We start from the raw sequence: 14542 nt of genomic DNA on the forward strand, positions 1-14542 counted from the left end.
GCTCCCATTATGCTCTTCTCTGCAACAGCAAATCCTGTTCAGCAGCTCCTCGCAGGAGGGTGTCCAGCCTCATGGAGCCCTCGTCTGCTACAGCCAGCAGCTTCATCCCTTTGGAAATTTTCGACTTCCAAAAAAGAGACTACGTTCGAATGTAAACATATTCACCACAACTTTGTCCAGTGGCTCCCCGACGACAACATCTCCTTGCCCTGCTGAACATTACCTTTTCAAAAAGGAATTCAAAAATCCTTTTATGTCCAAAGGTAAGCAGAGACTGGTCCCTATCCACTTCATCTTCTATCTGAACTGCGCTTCATCAGGAGTGGCCATAACTTTAGACTTTGCCTCAGTCTCGCACGGCTAGATGTCTGCAGTTGGGACTAAGATTTTCCTTGAGTTGTGGTTTTACTTTATTACTGTTTAAGTACTGCATAAATACTTAACACATTGTCTAGAACGTAAGCCTGACTGCTTTTGTGCAAAGATACCAGAGGGTTAAGCACAAGTTAATGTAGTTACTTTTTGTAGTTCATCCTGACAAGGATTGTGGTTGTTGCTTGAGAAAGGCTCAAGCAACAGAATGTTTTCTTAAAATAACTTTTACCCACCAATATTTACCTTGGTGGCATGCTTCACCATCGGGTTCTTCCAGTCCCGCTGTGGAACGTGGCATGCTGCAGCCAACTGAGACGTGAGAGTCCTTTTACTCAATTACTATAAAGAGTTGGGTGGTATCAGAGTGGAAGAGGCTTATCTAGACTTAAACATACCTGGCTAAGTAGGAACAAAAGTGTTATTCGGGTCTCTTGCTCATGTATGTCAATTGACCCCGAGATACACATACATAAAAGTATGCCTCTCAATTTCCCCTTTTTAACCGTACCAGCACGAGGTTAGAATATAACTGCTCCCACTTCTCCGTTGTTCGCAGCACGCCCCGTTCAGCAGCGGGACGGGAAGAACCCGATGATGAAGCATGCCACCAAGGGAAATCTTGGTGAGTGAGGGTTATTTTAAGAAAACTTTGTTTTATAAAGTAGAGTGGAAGGTTGTCTAAACAGCACAGACAGACTCTATTTGTTTGATAAAGTAAAACACAGGAGGTTGAGTCCACTGTTTCCCGACCTCTGTCTCCCTTTTCTTGATTTGTACATCTTTGATGTGGCCATAGTGGGATAAAATAGAGGGGCTTAGTTTCTAGTGCCTAATTACACGCGTTCATGGAGTGTGTGAGTGATACAAAAAGCTGCATACACATGCTCCCAGGCCTCAAGAGAAGGCTGTGATGGATCACACATCCAGCTGTTTGCAGCAGCAGGCTGACCACACTGGCCACTTCCGTTATTTCCAGAGATGATGTACCGGGGCAGAGGAGGACAACCTGCACTGCTACTTTCACGAGCTACTCTTTGATAATGCATACTAGAACTTACCTAGAAATCCATAATTCTATTGAAATAATAAAATACACATTACCCCCAGGTCCCTCCGTCCTCGACACCTTCATACTAACAAGTGGAGATAACCATCTCCAGACAGAAAAAAAAACAAGAGGAATGCTGGGACACTAATACTGCCCCTCCCCCCGGGAGTACATAAGCAGTACTTACCCAGCAGACCTCCTGTTCTTTTTTTCTGTCTTCGACAGAATGGACTTATGGATGATGTTGCTGTTGCTGCGCCTGCACCTGCTCCTGCTGGGCTGGGGTGGCGTGCAGGTTCTTCTCTGCTCCCTCTGCCCGGCTGCCTGGCTTCGCGGGCAGTGGTGATGTTCCTGGTGTGCCTGCCTCCCGGCCTGCCGGGCTTGCTGGGAGGCATGGCTTCTTCCTGGCCGGGTTTCTGGATTCCGGCCCTTTGCGGCTGGTGCGCCGCCTCCCGGTTGCTTCCGGGTCGCTGTGCGCGTCTCCCCGAGCTTGGCCGGGTGGGAGACGCGCTGCGCTGGATGTTTCTTTCCCGGAGCCGGCTGCCTGAGTGGGGGCCTTGTTCTTGCTGCTCCGGCCCCCACTCCGGGTGAGTCCCGCTTTGCTTTGTTTTTTGTGCATTGTGCTGTCTGGGACTTATACAGTGCATTCCAGTGGCACTATCGGGGTGCTTATTCAGCGGTACTTGCACTGAGCCATGCTGAGGTTCTGGTTCGTGCCTCACCGGGAGCAGCTACTTGGTTTTCATGCTCCGTTTTCCTTGCACATGCCGTTTTGACTCTGTGTACAGACGGCTCTTGCACGTGAGTCTTTACTTCCTTATTGGATCTGCGTGTCCGACTCCTCCAGGTGTCGAGTGCATTGTGCTGTGTCCTGTGGTGCGGTTCAGGACACCTTGTGTGGTGCCCATGCCGCGTTGCTGTAATCTGGCCCTCGGAAGGTCGGATATTTTGTTGGCTGTTCCGGGGACGATTGCAGGCTCAGGGGAGGCGTGTTTCTTGCCTGGGATGTGCCGTTTAGAAGAGCCCGGGACGGGGGTCCATGGGTCATGGTCCCTGCAGCCCCGCAGCCCCGGAGCCCTGCTGCCCCCGAGCCCTGCAGCCCCGGAGCCCCGGACCCAGGGGCCCCGCTCTACTCTGTCCCGTGCTGTCAGGGGCCTGAGGGTGTCGATCCTGCTCGGCTGTTTCTCTATTATGCTTGACTGGCGATGGTGGCGTGAGTGGTCTGGGACCACTGACCTCCAGGTTCCTGGTTGCGTTGCTGGAGGGTGCGGGTGGTGTGTAGTGCGATTCACATGTGTATGAGGCTGGGTGTGAGGTTTCTCATACCACTGTGCTGGCGGTGAGACGTACATGGGAGGCGCACGTGTTGTGCTTGTTCTGCACCATGATGTTTGAGTAGTGGTGTGGTGTGTTATTCGGGGGTTTGCGTCCCTGGGTTGCCTTCCCTTTCTTGCATGCGTGTGTTGCATGGAGCACTGGTGTGCCTTGTTCCTTTGCTGCATATGTGATGTGTTTTTTCTCTATTGCGGTGGAGGCCTTGCTGGGTTGTTGGTCCCCGCTCCGGCTGTTTTCTCCAATGTGTGATGCCGGGAGGCTTGCGCTCAGGCTCTGTGCTGCCTCCCCTTTTTGGGGTTTCCTACTGCTGCTGTCTCCTGGATCGGCGCTGCTTGCCTCGTGTGTGCCTATTTCTGGCCTCCGGCCGGCCCCGGTTCTTACTGTTCTCCGGTGTGGGGCGTTCCATGGGTCTGTTCCCTTTGGTTCTCTTCTTCGGGGGGTGCCCCTGCTCTTGGCCCTCTGTGGGTGTTCGCCCTTTCTGTTTGTGGCTTGCCTCTGGTTAGCGTGGTTTCCGGTGGCCTCTGTGGTGGCTGGTTCTTTTTTCGCTGGCTCTGCCTTTGCTTGCTCGTAGGTTTCCCTGGGTTGTTGGGTTTTCCTGCCTGCTTGCGTGCGCCTTGCCCTCTGCTGTTCTTTTGTCAGCCTCGCTTCTCTTTTCTTCTGCGGCGGCCTGCTGGGTTGCCTTCTGCTCCTTGTGTCGCTGCTGGGATTGGGGGGGTCCTGTGGCCTCCTCTGTTTCCGGTTGCCCTGCCGGGTTCTCTTCCTCGGTGGCCTTGCCTCCGCTGAGGGCGGGCTGTTGTGGCCTCTGCTCCGCTTGGGGTCCTGGTTCTTTCCTTCTTGGCCTCTTTGGGGTTGGTCGACGTTTGGGGCTCCTGGTTCCTGGCACTGTTCCTCCCTGGCCTTCGGCTGCGCATGGTTCCTCTCGTGGGTGCTTGCCTGTGTTCTGCCGGTGGTTCTTTGGGGTGTTCTGTCCCCTCTGCCTACGCTTGGGTGGCTTGTTCTGCCTTGGGGGCGGCTCTTCTGTTCGGGTTCCTTCCTGCCTGCGCCTGTTCTCGGGCATGGTGCCTGGTGGGGGGCCTGCCTGGGTCTTACCTTTGCTCCGGCCTGGGGCTTCTGGTGTTTTACGGGGGCCTTTTCTGTGGGCTTGGCCTGGCTGCTTCTGCTCTGGCTCTCTGCTTGCCTTTGGCTTGGTTCTGCTGTTTCCTGGCCGCCCCTCCTGTTTCTGCGGGGGTGCCTGCCTTGGTTTGTTCCTGGTTGGGGCCTCCGGGTGGCTGCCGGGTCCTGTCGTGGCTCCTGTTCTCTGGGTTGGTTTGCTGTCCCCGTGCTCCGCTGTCTACGCGGGGTTTGTGTCTGGTTGGGCCGGGTTGGTGCCTGACTGGCCTCCTGGGGCTGCTGGCTGCTGTCTTCTCGCGGTGTAGTTCTGGTCTCGCCTGGTTCCCTTGGAGGGTGCCTGGCTGAGGTTTTGGCTGGGGCGTGCCGCTCCTGCCTGTTGGGCTTCCTGGCTGGTGTCCCTTTGGGTCCTGGCGGGGTGTTCTGCATTGGGGCCGCTTCGGAGTGGTTCCTTCTGGGCCTTCTCCTGCTGTTGGTCCTCTTCCTGGGCTTGTTTGTTCCCGGTGTTGGGGGCCTGTATGGGGTTCTGTGGCTACGGTTCTGCCGGCTTCATGCTGGTTGTGTTTGGCTTCGGGCTGTGCCTTCTGGGTTTCGGGCTGTGCTGACCCTTTTTGGCCTGCTCTGGGGGTTTGTTGCCGGCCTTTTCCGGGTTCTTTCCTGGTTCTGTGGTCCTGGCTTGCTCCTTCCTCCCTTGCTTTCCCGGGCTTTGTTCCCTGGGTGGGTCTGTTTCGCTGCCCCTCCCTCTCTGGTTGGGGTGCTGTTCTGTGGTGCTCATGCCTCTGCGGGTCCCTCCCTCCGGGCTGCGGGTTGTCTGGGGTTTCCTGCTGCTTGGTCCTCTGCTTTCCTTCGGGGTTTGCTTGGGCCTGCTGTTTCTCCTGCGTGGTGGGTAGCTTGGCTTTGGTCCTGGCTTCCCGTTTCTGTTGGGGTTTATTGGCCTCTTTTTGGGGTTTGCTTGGCTCCTCTCCGGCGTTGCTGGGTTGGGGCCTTGTGGTTGTGGTCTGGGTGCTGTGATCCCTGGGCTTTCTTTTTCCCGCTGCTCCTGCCCTTGCTGCTTGCCTGGCCTGGGTGTGGGGTTCCTGTGTCTTTTGGGCGCCTTCTTTGTGCTGCCCTCTGTACCTAGTTGGCCTGCTGCTGGGGTTTCCCGGTTGCTCTGTGCTCCCCTCCTGCCTTGTGTTCCATCCCTTTGGGGTTGGGGTTTTTCGGGGCTTGTGGCCGGTTTCTCTGTTCCCGTCCTGGTTGGGTTTTCTTTGTTGCCTGGTTTCCGGTCTTGTTGGCCTCTCCTTGTTTGGTGGGCTTTCGGCTGGGTTCTGGGGTTCCTTCCCATCCCTGTCTTTTGGGTCGGGTTCTAGGTCCTGTTCGGCTCCTGGGTGCTTGTTACCTGTTGGGCCTCCGCGGTGGGGTTTCCTCCTCGGTGCTCTTGGGCTTCTTCCCTTCTTTTGGGAGTTTGGCCGTGTTTCTGGCCTGTGCTTCTCCTTCCTTTTGGGGCTGGGCGCTTGTGCCTGCGCTCTGTTGTCCGTTCCTTCTTTGGCTTTCTTCCGGGTTGTCTCGTCTTCCTGGTGGGTCTGCCTGGCCCTGTGTGCCTTCCTGCTGGTTTTGGCCTGGGCGGTCTTCTCCGGTGGGTTGTTTTGGCTGGTCTTGGTTTCCTGGTCCTGGTCCAGGTCCCGGTTGCCGGTTTCTCGGGTTGGTGGCCTCCTTTCTTTGGGGCTCCGGTCCTTGTCCTTGCTGTCCTGTTCTGGGTTGCGGGCCGGCCTGTTCCTGCGGTCTTCCTTTCCTCCTTCTCGGTGCTCCCTTGGGTGGCTGCTTTTGTTGTGGTTTCCTGGGTGTGCTTGTGCGTGCGGAAGGCCGGGTTTTCTGCTTTGGTATTCTCCACTTGTTAGTATGAAGGTGTCGAGGACGGAGGGACCTGGGGGTAATGTCCTATTACTTACCGGTAATCTTCATTACTCCGGGTCCCGTAGTCCTCGACACCTTCATGCGCCCCTCCCTCCCTCCCGGGCGTCCGGCCTTCCTGTCTGGGCTTGTTAGTACAGGAGGTCTGCTGGGTAAGTACTGCTTATGTACTCCCGGGGGGAGGGGCAGTATTAGTGTCCCAGCATTCCTGTTGTTTTTTTTTCTGTCTGGAGATGGTTATCTCCACTTGTTAGTATGAAGGTGTCGAGGACTACGGGACCCGGAGTAATGAAGATTACCGGTAAGTAATAGGACATTACAAGTCCACTGAGCACTGAAGCTATAAATTCTGCATTGCCCTTGATACATTCTAGGCCAGACCCAGAAACAAATGGCACCATATTAGACATGACAGCATGGATGCATTAGTAGATATTGACAGATATTCTATGTTACCTATCAAATCGACAGAGATAGGCATGTTCTTCATGATCCAGTCAAACCACTCCGTTAACACGACGTAATCCGGCTCCGGCATTTTCCCACTGCAACAAAAACATGACATGCTCCGTTACCTTACAGACCAACAACTACATATAAAAGAGATTTAGCAATATTCAAGGAACACACACTTTACTGCTGAAGGGCTAAGGAGTGTTGATACAGAAAGCGCTGGGAGACCCCGATCAAAAACAACAACAAAAAACATACTGACATTCTTGAGAGATGGGCAATTTCACATCTGGCACTGAAACACTTAAAGTATTGTGCACCAAAAACAGCCTTCTTCCAAAAGACCATCTGGACAAAAACCGTTAAGGTTTCTGACACTATATAAATGCTCGCACTCAAATCTTCAGTGGTAGTTGGGAAAGAAGGTGGCTGCTGCAAATGTCTTCTATCCTTTCACAGTGTGCTTTTTACAATTGAAAAGTGTAGTAAAGCATTTCATACAGAAGCAAATGAAAAACAAATTCTGAATCAGAGTTTATGAGATAAACATTGATCTTGGAGGGAACAAACTTTTGCGGGTACCAGAGGATTGGTGGCATGCGGCTTGGCCCTCCTTGGTGGTAGTAGTCTTGAAGCCGAGTCTGGTGTCAAAGTGGGATCCAAGAGCTCGGGCGCTGTGCTAGTAATGAGAGGTGAAGCCTCCAAGGTGTATTACTAGAAGACAATTTTGTACTTGCGATTATCATTGCTTGCGCTGGTTCATTTTCAACTATGTTGATGACAACCAAGAGTGCAGGGGTAGGTCATCCTTCAGGGAGTCAATGCCTATACCAGATCTTTAAGTAAAACATTCTATCATCTACATACTTGTGCCTCTTGATGTCCTCGCCCAATATATTATGCCAAGAGTTTCCATATACAGGATGAAGATGACCATTGTTTAGAATGAGCACTGAGGTACACCAGATGTCACTGGGGTCACTTGCACCTTTAGGTTTTCATCTGGAAAAGCCTGTCTCTTTTGGAAAGGTAGGAGGTGAATCACTAAGGTGTTATCAACTTTTAAGAAGAGAAGATGTTGACTGAATCACAATGGTCAACCGTTGCACAATGGTCAACCGGTCATCAAGAAGGATGAGGGAAGACTTAGATCTTGTTCAGTTTTCTCCTGCTCATTTTGTGCATTTGTTGCCCCTTACACTGTGGTGTTCTCTCTGCTCATTTTTGTGCTTCTGTGGCCCCTTCACTGTGTTTTTCTCTTGCTCATCATGTGCACTGTTGCCCCTTTTCACATTGTTTTTCTCTTGCTCATCACTGTGCATTGTTGCCCTGTTCACGCTGTTTCCCTTCTCCCGGTGCCCCGCCACTGCTTACCCGCGGACCCTACCCCATGTCCTCGCCCGTTTCCCACCTCCCAGCTGAGCGTCCCTCCCCTCCCCAACAAAATGCCGACCGCTGCGCGGTTGCACAGCGGGCATGCCTAAGGCAAGCCTGTCCGCGCCCGTCCATGTCCAGACTGGGCCAGCTCCAGGAACCCTGGCTCCCCAGAGCTCCACCGATATGGCGCCGCCACCCTCCACACACTCAATCCCGGAAGAAGAACAGACTGCGAAAGATCCTCGCCAAACACCACCAACTGACAGTTCTCATGCAAACACTGCCGTAGATACTTCACCATCGATATAGCCCCCACTACCGCTGAAAGCTCTCAGATGCACGCAGTGCCGAAACCCTGACATGCATCCTCCTCAACGTACGGTCCCTGCACCGACAAGCCGTAGAGATCTGGGTCCTGCTCGACACCCTCTCGCCCGACGTTGCCTTCTTCACGGACCAACACCACCTCCTGCCTCGACATGGCCACTGCCATCCCTGACAGCTACAAGATCCAGAGAAAGGACCGCCCCCACCGCCCAGGAGGAGGACTCGCCATCGCACACAAGACCCTCTTCCGACTCTCCACCTCCAGCACAAGTGACCCCCATTCCAACACAGAACACCTCCACTTCCATATCCAGACCAGCCCCAGGACCATGCTAAGTGGCACCCTCATCTACAGACCACCAGGACCTCGCACCCAGTCCACAACCACCATTGCCTAAATCGCCGCCCCCCACGGACTACATTCTACTCGGAGACCTTAACTTCCACCTCGACAACCGCAACAACCCAGACTCCACTATCTCCCCGACAACCTTGCCAACCTCGGACTAAAGTAGCTGGTCAACGCGCCCACCCACAAAGCTGGACACAACCTCGACCCCATCTTTGCAGGAGGAACAAACATCTGCTTAAGCCACACCACCCAGCTCCACTGGACGGACCACCACTGCGTCCATTTCATCTTCAACCCCACCACCGCACCCACACCCGCCCGGCGCCCGCCACGAAGGAACTGGAGCAAGGTCACAGAGGAACACCTCAACAGCACTCTCCTCCATGACCCCCCCCCCCCCCCCCCCCCCCCCCCAGCGCCACGATCGCCACCAACTCCGCAGCCAAAGAACTTCACCGCTGGATCTCCTGCTGTGCCGACAAGCTCGCACCCCATCCGCTACCCCGCCAAACAACGCCCTCTGAAGGCTGGCTCACCACAGAACTCCAAGAAGCTGGGCGCTCCTGTAGATGCCTAGAGAAAACCTAGTGAAATCAGAAAACCACGGAAGCCCCACAGGAGCGCCCTGAAGTAATACCATCAGCGCATAAGAGACGCCAAATGGACATTTATAAGAGACAAAATCCCGGCCAACGGCAAGGAACTGTTCAACGTCATACAGCAATTCACCAAAACCCCCAGCGCAGCCATGGACGTCACACCTTCCCAGGAACTCTGCGACAAGCTCAGCTCCTACTGCCATCTGAAGGTCCAGGCCCTCTTCAGTGAACAGATGCCGGACACCACCCCGCTCTCCGCCACCGCAGGCAAGCCAAACATTACAACCTGTAATCCCACCACCATCAAACACATCACCGCGACCATAAAGAAAACCCCCTCAGGGGCCCCAACAGACCCCTGCCCACTGCACATATTCCGCAGGGCCACCACCGCCATTGCGCCCGAACTAGGATGGATCATCAACGCCTCCTTCAGATCCGGCATCTTCCCAGACGACTGGAAGCGGGTGGAGGTTAAACTCCTCCTCAAAAAGCCAACAGCCGACCCAACCGACCTGAAAAACTCTGACCCGTCTCTCTCCTCCCCTTCGCGGCCAAAGTCACTGAGAGACTCCTCAACGCCCTGCTGACCACCTTCATCGAAGAGAACTCCGTCATTGATGCCTCACAATCTGGATTCCGCAGAAAACAGCACCGAGACTGCCCTCCTTGCCACAACGGACGGAATCCGCATAATACTCGACCAGGGACACACCGCGGATCTCATCCTCCTAGACCTCTCCGCAGCCTTTGACAGCGTCTCTCATCGCACGCTAACAGCCAGACTCCATGACGCGGGGATACAAGTAGCCGGCCTCGCCTGGATCCAATCCTTCCTCTCCGGCAGAACCCAGAGGGTCAGACTCCCTCCCTTCCTCTCTGAACCCACGGACATCACCTGCTCAGTACCCCAAGGATCATCACTCAGCCAGACACTTTTCAACATCTACATGATCCCCCTCGCTGCCATTGTCAGACAGCATGGGCTCAGCATAGTATCCTACGCCGATGACACCCAGCTCATCCTCTCGCTCAAAAATACCCCCGAAGACACCAGACTCTGCTTCCACAAAGGAATGAAGGACGTCGCAGGTTGGATGAAAGAAAATGCTTGAATCTCAACTCAGAAAAGGCTCCTGCACCTCCGCCTGGGACAACACCTGGTGGCCCTCCACGCTCGGGAAGCCACCCACCCCTACAGACTACACACAGAACCTCAGTATCATCCTCGACTCCTACCTCTCCATGAACCACCAGATCAATGCCGTCACTTCCACGAGTTTCCACTGCCTGTGCATCTTCTGCAAGACCTTCAAATGGATCCCCCCGATTACAGAAGGACCGTCACCCAAGTGCTCATAACCAGCAGCCTGGACTACGGCAACACCCTATACGCCGGAATCAACAGAACTCTTCTACACAACTCCAAACCATCCAGAACGCTGCAGCCAGACTCGCCCTCGGAACACCATGCCACGAGCAAATGACCTAACACCTACAAGACCTCTACTGGCTCCCCGACGAGAAGAGGTTCACCTCCAAGCTCCTCATCCACACCTACAAATCCCTCAACAATGTCGGACCCAAATACCTCAACAAGAGAGTCTCCTTCCACGTACCCAAGAGGAACCGCCGCTCCGCCGACCTCGCCCTGGCAGAGGTCCCCTGCATCCCCAGATACAGAACAGGCGGGAGAGCTTTCTCCTACATCTCAGCCAAGACGTGGAACGAGCTCCCTGTGAACATCAGACGCTCCCCGACCCTGCACACGTTCAGGAAGGACCTGAAGACCTGGCTCTTCGACTGATCCAGAGCGACCCCCTCCCCTCCCCCCAGCGCCTTGAGACCCTCACAGGTGAGTAGCGCGCTTTATAAACCCCTGATTAATTGATTGATTGATTGATTGATCGATCTAGTGTAAGTCGGGGGAATCTGCTCTGAGTGAAGGAGACGTTGGTGATATTGACCACTGGCTTAAGGGCTTCAGTACCGCTTTCATGAATAAAGGGGGAATGATTTGGTCTTCACAAGATTCAGCCTTACAGGAGTTACGAATGGTGAGAGTGGTACAGTGCCTAAAAGTGGGTGTCATTCAAGGCGGTATAAGGTGCACCAGAGTTGTTGTTCCCATGTGACCAACGGGTTTCCTGATCTTGCATGCATTTTCTTTAAAGAACCTGTTGACTGCGTTTCAGTTTTCTAAAGATTGTTCTAGAGGAGAGTCGAGTATGGGGCGACACAATGCACAATGGTTTTTAAGTTTGTTCTCCTGCTACTGATCATGGTGTTGATAATGCTGGTGTAGTTAGCTGTATTATCTTCTGAGAAGTCTTCTGAATGCTGTGCTAAGAGCGTTCAGGACTTTGAAGCACTCCTGGAGCTAGGGTTGTTACCATTTGTTCATGTTGTGGTATGGTTGCGTCTGAGAGCTTCAGGGACCATAAGACCTTGGTTTCAATAAGCAGGTCTTAACGGGAACATGTGGGCCTATATTGGTTTGGAATATGTAACAGAGAGCGTCAGGAGAGTAGCGGATATCGGTAGTGGGTTCAGTGTAGCAGCCATCATAGTCCGTTCTTGCCACAAAGCACTGACAGAGTAGATCCTACAGAAGCAGTTGCTACTTGGAAGGCTTTAGCTGGCCTGGACAAAAAGGTTCTGGTTTGAAGGACTCTGATGGGTCTGACAGTGCGGTCTGCCCAGTACGGAAGAAGTGTTGAATGAAGGTTGAGGTTGTTGCCGCTGATGCAATTTGGAAACGAGATAGATTGCCTGAGGTCAGCGGAATGATTCTTTTATTGTGCTGGTTGCTGTTTTGCCTCTCGAATAGTGTTTATCAAACTGTAGGTGCGACCCACTAGCAGGTGAGTCGCGAACGTTTGTCGTTCTAAAACGTAGGTCAACGATCTAAAAAGTTTGGGAAGCACTGCTCTAGGAAGATGTTGTTGGATTCGTTGACGGAGGTTGGAGATGTTGATGAGCGTACTCTCGGTAGTCTGCAGATGAGGTGGATGGTGACGGGCCGCACAGAGAGGGAAGCGACAGGTGAGTTCAACTGGCTTGAGTCTGGCATGTTCTTGAAGGGTGGTTGGCCATGGTTTCAGGCAAGGAGAGCAGGGCTGACCTGGAGAAGCCATTGATGCCCTGTAGGTAGGTCACATGACATTAACCGTGCAGTTGACTGTCTACTAATTGTCCTTTCACCTCACCGAGCTGTGTAATAGTCATCCCATACCAAACCCAACCTTCAGCACTAAACTTAAGGAAAAGGAAGGCACCCATCAGCTACAAGACACATGGTAAAGCATGTTGAACATTGACAATTTGCTTTCAAACTGCCGGGAAACAAGGTTGGCAAATCACACCAAACAAGACCTCATAAAAACAAACTGAAAATAGCACCGAAGCACCGCCATCATAGTAGACTGATAGGAGACTTGACGAAAAGTAGCAGCTGTGAAAACGGTTATTTAGTGCACTATAAAAGTGTATTCTTCCCGGCATCATTCAATTTTACTAGCATCTTGCTTTCTTCTCTCTTTTTCTCAGTGTCACACAAAATATTTATTTTTTTCCCTACAACTATTTCCAGGTGTCCCCTTTTGCCATTTTGGAATCAGAACAGAGTATTCTAATCCTGGCTACCACATTTTAACACACTGTGTGATCTTAACAAATCACCATCTCCCTGGGTTCCGTTCCCCTACCTGAGCGTTGAAAACAAGCGGAACATCAGTAACAAGTACAATGACAAATATTATATACTTGAAAAATTTAGAAGCATAGGGTTATTCACTTTGTTGTGACAAAATGTACAGTTTAGACATATTTCTGAGGCCACGGGGTCCTTAAAATCAAGACACAAAAATGTGTGCACACACGACATGATTTGGATCCTATTTACAAACACGGCGGGCTGTTATTGCACGGCAGTCTAGTGGTTAAAGATACACTGGACACATTCATGTTATAGAAAGGATATTATATGATCAGGTGACCGGATATGCATCCCCATTATGGAAAAAGTGGCCGCCATCTTAGATGTAGGCTCATGTATAAGGATATCAAAAGTACATTATCAAGAAAAGGTTCAAGGCTAAGCATGAGAAGATGAAATACAAAGTAGATCATGCACGCGCTCAAGGTCAAAGGATGCACTGATGTAGTACAAGGCATCATTAATAATATTTCAGGCTATTCGTTTGATGCCTAGAGATGTCATCATTCAGACCCTTCCGGTGACTGCTAACACCTCTGTTTGCTGTGTCCACGGATGTCTGCACAAAGTACATTATAGTTAAAATGTACAATTTTAATTCTATCCATCTGATTTGCTTTTTCGGTCTCTTATTCACAGAAAATAACCCAGTGGTATTCTCCTTCATTTTTGGGAACTGGTGTCTTTGTTATCGGGATACCAGGCATGAGCCCACTTGCAGCACATATCGACTTGGCTTACAAATAAACACTTCCGGTTTAATTACAAAATGTGACGATTTACCTGGAAGACGACCTGCTTTAAAGCACAAGGTAACTAATAAAACAAACAAAAAAAATCCCTAGAAGTGTGTCGAATGCTCTCTTCGTCTTTATACCTGAAGCACAGTGGCGAAAGAAAGCAGCCACAAACAGAAACAAACGGAAGAGAAACACAAGCGCAAATCAGCTTCCCTGCAGAAAGGCAGGTCTTGAAGCCGGTGATAAAGGAAGCCATCCTCAAGTACTTTATGATTCCCAGCATCTCCGAATGCTTTTTATTATGCCTTGCATCTGCAGCTAACTCATGCTAACGTTCAGTAGCTGGCACAGACAAATGGACGAGAACGGCAATAAAAAACTACACCTCATCAATGCTACGTACGCGGTACTTTCTTGCCATCTAGTGGTGTGCCTCGGAAACAAGCATTTCCATCCAATCGCCAAATGCAAACGCGAACCAAAAATACGTTACAGTTCTTTTCGAGATGACGCTTCTAGCAATAGGTTGGGCGGGAGTGCTGGTGTCTAGTAGCGCAAAGGAATCCGCAGCAAATACGGCGGGTTGCGAAAAGAATTCAAAACGAGTTCCTCTCAAGTGTCCGCTTTGGAGGTAGCCTATGTGTTAAACATACACATATGTCAACACTGAAAATTTGGTGAGGGCAGACTTAACCCCAGATTTGCAGACATTTAACAGTGTTAGGTATTTGAGAGACTGCATACTTGTACCGTACAAATACTGCGTCTCACGCAATGTTCTCTGTCAGAATATTGTACACAGAAACATCATCCGACATTAATATCCTGCCCTAAATATCCTTCTCCGTGTAAAGAAAGTCCATTGGATGCAGATTTTTGATTATTAACTCCAAAGGCGCGATAGTTCTATAGATGACATTTAGGACACAATATTTCTGTCAGACAACATTCTGAAAATACACCGTAGCTTTGGATCAGCCCTAGAAGCGTTTGTTTTCGTTGCATATTCCAATGTTGTGTGTTTATATATTGTTTGTGAGCACAAAAGTCCTTCCCTTTTCAAAAGTAAAGAACTGACGAGTGGTAATTTATGGACGTCTACAGCTGTTCCATCTCCTTAAGTAAGCCTTCAATTGCTCATCCTCGCTGTTTTGAGGGTCGAGTGCCAAACTGAATGTGTTGTCACTCAATTGGACTCCATCAATACTGTGATCCAGGGTC

At 51.5% G+C, this 14542-nt stretch overlaps 1 protein-coding gene across 1 annotated transcript in view; it reads right to left on the bottom strand.

The window, feature by feature from the left end:
- TK2 (thymidine kinase 2) overlaps window positions 1–14542 on the bottom strand; it is a 286208-nt gene that overhangs the window by 157349 nt on the left and 114317 nt on the right. Inside the window, exon 7 of the mRNA XM_086947721.1 lies at window positions 6212–6300. Coding sequence (XP_086803847.1) covers window positions 6212–6300 — 89 coding nt within the window. The remainder of the gene's footprint in view (window positions 1–6211; window positions 6301–14542) is intronic.

Source organism: Lissotriton vulgaris, chromosome 12 (assembly GCF_964263255.1).
Source record: "Lissotriton vulgaris chromosome 12, aLisVul1.2, whole genome shotgun sequence".
Lineage (NCBI taxonomy): Eukaryota > Metazoa > Chordata > Amphibia > Caudata > Salamandridae > Lissotriton > Lissotriton vulgaris.